The sequence below is a fragment of the Merops nubicus genome, unplaced genomic scaffold (assembly GCF_000691845.1).
Source record: "Merops nubicus isolate BGI_N331 unplaced genomic scaffold, ASM69184v1 scaffold19212, whole genome shotgun sequence".
Lineage (NCBI taxonomy): Eukaryota > Metazoa > Chordata > Aves > Coraciiformes > Meropidae > Merops > Merops nubicus.
Genome location: NW_008591800.1, coordinates 33,950 through 40,533, shown reverse-complemented (window position 1 = coordinate 40,533; position 6,584 = coordinate 33,950). Strand labels below are relative to the sequence as shown.

Genomic DNA, 6,584 nt, shown 5'->3' with positions numbered 1-6,584 from the left:
TGCTCATTGCTTGCTTGCATTTAGCTGCAGTCAATAAAAGCTGTCCAAGGGACATCGTGGGACATAGGGTGAGAGGCAGTTGTTTGCACCCCAGTCTAGCATTTGCAAACGTGTAGTTGCAGGAGATGCTTTTGAACCCCAAGGTTGTTTAAAAATGGTCGTTGCACAAGGACTTCTTAAAATCTCATAAATCTACTCAGTTGGTTTGTTAGTGTTTTCCGTTAGAAAGTGTTAAACATTTTCAATTTAACTGTTTTAACTTGTTTCGTTTTCCCTAAGCAGACAGTTATGACCCCTCTGAGCAGAGGATTCTTTCAGGACATAGTTCTGAACCGTTTGCTTCACAGAGGTGGGGAGCAGAGAAGATTTTGTTATTCGTTGCCAGCTTTGATGAGGCAGTGCTGAAAATCCAAAGGAAGGAGCGTAGGGTTTAAAGGATCGCCTGACACCTGCTGGTCAGAGGATTTGATTGTCTAGGGTTTCTTGCCGTTTCCCTCTAGGAATTAAATTACTCCCTCTTCTAAGGAACCACCATTAACTAGACAACTAAACTTAAGGGGTTTTTTTTTCCCCTAAATAAAGCATTTTCATATTATGTGTTAAAAGTACAGAATACTTTGTAAGTGTGTGAGAATACATGACTTAGGCTTGAGTCGTTAACAAAAAGTAGATATATTTTTTTCATCACTTTGTATTTACATACAGTGCTCTGCTAGAAAAGATTTTGACTCTAAATGTGAATGTAAATAAATACTTGTAGTTGCAGTTCTGCTAGATGAATCACTCCTGTGTTTGATGTAAATTGGAGTTTTTCTTCCGATATACATCTCTTTGGCAGGTTGAGTAGGTCTTTGGGATAAACTGCCACTTGAGCAGATTTCAGACAACTTTACAAAGCCAGTTCAAAAATCAAACTCTCCTTCCAAATAATTATTGCTATATATAAAAGTAATACTTCTTCATTAGGCAGTTTAGAAAAGCCCACAAACATCTTGTAAGCAGGTACACAGAATTTTTACAAGATGTACCAAAAAGCTCTATAGACTTAAGTGGATTTCGGATATTTATCTAGGAATGGATGGGTAGTTAATTTGGAGTAAGACAGACATGCTAATTTTCATCAAGTCTAATTTTGAGTCACGTTGCATTTGCTTTGTGAGCAGCTTTTTGTACAAAGCAAAAGCCTGTTCTTGCTTTGGGAACTGGGCTCAGGCTTTAGCTGTCACTTACCTGCTTTGTAGTCTTTGGCAAAGCATTTTTGCCTACCTCATCTCTCCTTTGGCTCCGCTGCCTTTTCATTTAGAGGGTGTCCAAGCAAGGACTGTTGGTGAACACAGCCAAGGCTGTGAACTATTCAGTATCATCATAAATGCACACTAATAGTTTATATTCTCTGCTTTAAGCTGAGGTTTGTGTCACACTGGACCAGTTTTGCAAGCCCAATTTTAGTTTCAGCACTGAAACATGCTGCAACTTCTGTGTCTATAAATAACTGCTAAAAATAAATGCTAGAATGTGTCACTGTTAACATACAGACCACCTGATGACACACACGTGACAAAGTTCATAAAGGCTGTATCCTTTGTTGGAATTCTACATGTGCTTGTTTCTAACTTGAATATTTTGGGATTTTGTCACTTAAAGAAGTGTTACTTGTAGAAGATGACATACAGAACTGGAGTGTATTACTAGAAACATGTTGCTACTGTTTGCTTGCTCTCATTTTACCACTGAAAAGTCACCCCTCTTGACACAGAGAGAGGGAGATAAGGGAGAAAAAAGACTGTAAAGTAAAGGCAGTAGTAGGTAGAAAAGGAACAGATTAATAGAGGTGGAGGAGGAGGAGGAGAAGGTCCAGAAGAAAAACTGTAGATGTTTAAACTTCAGACCTTAACTAACTTTCTGATTTCTTGGGAGGAATGAGGATTGATGCTGAGGTATTGTGGTTTTGTTTTTTATTCCTATATGTTATCTGACTTTCTTAGCTTTTATTCCTGCAAGGCATCTGTTAAATTGCCCTGTGCTGTGTGAAGGCAAGGGCTTGTAGTAGAGTCAAGGAAAGGAAGATTTTTCTCTGGTGCTGTTAGTTTTTCTTGTCATTATTATTAAAGCTGTTCCTAAAGGATTGCTGACCAGCATTGTATTGAAATAAAGTGCTTTTGTCTTGTTCAAAAACAGCAATACAAACACTGTACCTTCTTGGTTAAAAATAAGCAACCCCAAAACAATGCAGCAGTGGTATAAAGAAATAGATTAGTTGAGAGCATTTCAGAGTTAATTCTGCCTATAGTTACAATGATTAATTTGCAGCCTGTGTCCAAAGGAATATACCTGGGTGATGACAGTTAGTTTAGCAGCATCTGGGCTTGGACTTTGGTATGACTACTACTTTGATATCTGATGATACAGCAAGGTATTTTACATCAATAGTATTTCTGCTGTAAAGGGGAGAGTGCCATTCTGTTGGCTTTTTTCCATTGGGTAATAACTTGATATATTGGAGGAAGGCAGAAAACTGAAGCGGGGGTCAATCCTCCAGCTGCTGTCCTGGCTACAGAGGCTGTAGGTGATTCCTTCCTGCTGTGGTGTTCTGAAGACTGATGCTTCTATTTGCTGGTGCCCCAAGTGACAGTCTGGAAGTATTGGTGGGGAGGCAGAGTACAAGGTGATGAACAACTCTGCCTGTTAGAGCAGAGAGCTGTAAGGTCTCATGGGTTCTTCCCTTTCTTCCTTCAAGGTGGTAGTGCTTGGCTATGAAACCATCCTTGTGTTTTGGAGAGGATGCTGAAGAACAGCATAGAGAGACAGTCAGGATTTAGTGTTTGCCAATGGTCATAATCTCAAATATCTTAGAACTTCCAGTGGCTTCCTGAGGAGCAAAAATAGTCAAGATAGAGGTTTTTGAAAAATCTCAGCGTAAGACTGATGAATGTGGCATGATATTGTTACTTATAGGATTAGATTTAGTAGTCTTTGTCTTGTGCCTGCATTGCAGCAGTGTCTTCTGCAGCTGGATGCTATTTTCTGGAGCTGCTGCTCATTTTAAAGAGCTTTCTATTTTTACTGCTCACTCAAACAGTAACGTCACTAGTGGCTTGCATCCTTGTAAGTGATGGGATTTGTGTTTTCTCTTTCTTAGGACAGCAGCAGATGTAGTATACTGTTCCTGAAATGCATTATCTTTTTTTTTCCCACTATAGGAGATTTCAAATATCCTAAGACAAAAGTTCTGCAAGTATGACCTCTTCTCAAGTCACTTTTGAAGTAAGAGGACCGTCAGTACCAGGTATACAAATCATGCTTTCTCTTTTTAGTATGGTATAACTAGAATAAAACTGAACAGAAGAATGTTAAAAAGTTATCTTGTCTGTTTTCCTCGGAGCTAAAAGAACACGTCAGTTCAGATAGAAAAATAAGTCATTGTAAAATACATTAATTAAGAAATTTCACATAGGAATTTGAAAATGAGATTTTGGAATTTATTTTTACCTTTTACTTCACATAACAATTTTGTAGTGTACTAGAGATTTTGATGCTAACTGAAATGGTTATGATTGTTTTAAAATTGATATTCTGTTCCTAATTCAGTGGAAATTAGTCTTTACATTCTGGAGCATGATAGGTAGGCATGCATTGATGTGTCTGTTCCATTTATTTATTCTCTCTGCATGCCAGTTGAAAGGTCTCCATAACATGTGACCTCTACTAGGAGTTAGGGACATAAAGAATATACAGTTTAATTCAATATTGTATCTGTGCAAAAATGTGTAAAATAACTTCTGTAATCTAAATGAGAAATACAAAGTGTCAGATCACATAGAACGCCCAGATTTAGTGTTGATAAAATGTGCTTATTGCTTTGACCTTTGTCTTTAGGAACTTTGAAGGAAGATCACAAAAAAGTCATTGGTGGCTGGCAAAATTCCTGTTACAGGCAGATACCAGATGGCATTTTTGCCTGCTGTGGTTGGGGGGGGTGGGGGGTGGGGGAAGATAAAAACATTGAAGAAGTTTTGGCATCTGCCCAACGTTAGACTACTTCTATGTTTCTCCTATTTCCTGGGGAATTTGGGAACTGAACGTTGCCAAACAGTGTGGACACGAAGCCTTTAGTAAGGAGTAGCGTTCTGCAAAAATCTTTAAAGAACAAATTTACCTTAGATCAAATGAGGCTTTAAAGCACTGGTGTAGCTATGCAATGGAGTATTTTTTCCCTCTTTACAGTGTTGCTTTCACTGTTGACTGGCATTGTTGCTAGCAAAGTTGACTTTGCATGTGTAACTTTTACTGATAATAGCTGTAGCAGATATTAGGATTAGGGAAAGCTGGATTATTCCTCGGTGGATAGTTAGAAGAGTTATCTGGAGATAGTTACATACGTGTAGTCTAAGGAGGTAACACAGTAAGTTCCTTATGCTTATGACAATGTTGATACAGTTGGTTTTATCTGAGAAGAAGTTGAGATGCAGCAGTAGCAAGATGCAGCCTTTTCAAAGGAGAAGTAGGTTTCCAGAGATATCAGCAGTTCTACAAACAGCAAAATTTCCAGGTTGTTTAGAAATGTTAGTTACTGATTTTGTCAAATGACCATGGTGAGTTGTTAGCTGGTGAGACAAGAATCCTCACCTTGAGTGCTGACATGCTTCCTGTGTCTTCATCACTGTCCCTTCCTGTTGATGTCAATGCCAGTTGTTCCAGGCTAACTGGCAGGATAAAAGGACATCACCAGTGTAGGAATGATGCTTTGACTCACTCCTAGCCAGACCACTTCTGGAATCGACATTGGTGGTGAAGGCTGATGCATTAACGTAGGCTTTTATGTATTTGTGACATGCAGTGCTTCATTTTCTGCCTCATCCTAGAGGAAGGAAGAGGGTCACTGTTTACTGACTGGGATTCCTTTAGGCCTTCATCAGGATACAGTCCCATACCAAGAGACTGCTAGGTGGCCAAAGATGAGCTATTATGAAATAAAAAACAGAGCTTCTAGCTCCCAATTGTACACAAAAATTCTGGTCCCAAGGTTTGAGGCTGGGCAGAAGGCCTGAAGTAGCTTCCTTTCTGCTGTGATTGAAGCAGCTCTGCCAGTAGCAACATCAGATTCCCTGGCAGGGGGAAGGGGAGAAGTTGAAGACCCCTGAGCTTAGAACACAAAACCAAACCAAGCCTCGTGGCGTTTAGAATTAATTGCCTTTGAAAGAGCAGTTCTGGCTTATGTATTTCACTTGTGCCTTTCCTGGGGTAGTTTAAGCATCATTTTACAAATCTTGCTTCAGCCTTGCAGTGTAATTCTTGAAGTGAGTGGAGGAGTGACTGTGCATCTTGCTCAAATGTGGCATTTTCTGTGTTGTACCTTATTGAGTGATATGCACTCACTGAACGTTCATGTTTGTTTAAAAAAGAACTCCAGAAAACTCTTCTAGCTATCTCCTACTAAGAGGAGTATAATTTGGATGGCACTCAAGAGATTGGCCAGTGTGTATACAAGGTGTATTAAGTGCTGGTATTTTAAAGGGATATTAAAATACTTTTATCTTCTCTCTAATATCTCCAGACAAAAATTCTGTATGGAATTCAGGTGGCTTCCCCCCGCCTTACCCCTTTCCCTGCAAAACCAAAGCATAATGTGCCTCATTGCAGAGTGGCAGGGGTAGAGCACCTGACCTAGGCAGCTGGGTGCCCTGAGTTGCACAGTAAGCATGCTTGTACTGCTGGTCTCTGTCTCCATTTGTGTCCTCAATTGGAATGGAAGAGTTCATTAAAAAAAAAAAAAAAGGGATTGTAGTTTGAGATGTTCTCAGATGAGCAAGCTCATTTTAGGAACAAGTTACCTTACTTAATTCCTGGCTTTTGTAGACTCTTTGCAACCTATGGGTCTGCAGAGATTTCTTTTATAAGCAGTCCTGGTGGTATCTCTTAGTGGATTAATTTGTATAACTGGAAAAAATGGACTCAATATTTGGCTTAGTAAAAGATAGCGCATCTCTGTTGTATGTAGCTTGCCTACTTCAGATTATTGTGGTTCCAACACTATTGCTGCTGCTTTCCCAGTTTGAAAACAGGAAATCTCTATCACAGGTGCTTGTGTCTTGCTTTTTTTAAGATTGATCCTTTTTCTCTCAGACTTTTCATCTGTCAGTTTTATCCTTGCTTTTACTGTTGATGAGGCATGCAGGATAGTTCTTTCCCTTTTTTCTTAAATGCATCCATCCCCAATTAAGGGACTAAATGGACTTTGGCTGAACTTCCTTATGTCTCCTTTTGTTTAAGGGTGACTTTGAGATTTTTACCTTTAGGCATTTCATGTTAGAGGCTGAAGTAAATTTCAGTATTTCTAAAATTAGGTTGTATTTAAAAGTTATTCAAATACTCTTGTAGTTATTACATTTTGCATAGCAAGATTGAAGGGTTAACTAGATAGCATCTAAATGCACTTTAAAACACCACATTTTCTCCTGCAACAGATTTTTTTTTTAGACTATATATATTACTTGGGGTGTGTGTATGTAAATATATTAAAATATATGTTTAGTTCAATTCATTAATTTATTATTTATAAATTATATTAATATATCTTTAATATT

At 38.6% G+C, this 6,584-nt stretch overlaps 1 protein-coding gene across 1 annotated transcript in view; it reads left to right on the top strand.

Annotated features, from left to right (window-relative positions):
* The first annotated feature begins 3,237 nt into the window (after positions 1-3,237).
* Positions 3,238-6,584, top strand: part of GPCPD1 (glycerophosphocholine phosphodiesterase GDE1 homolog (S. cerevisiae)) — a 34,163-nt gene continuing 30,816 nt past the window's right edge. Inside the window, 1 exon segment of the mRNA XM_008950397.1 lies at positions 3,238-3,286. Coding sequence (XP_008948645.1) covers positions 3,238-3,286 — 49 coding nt within the window.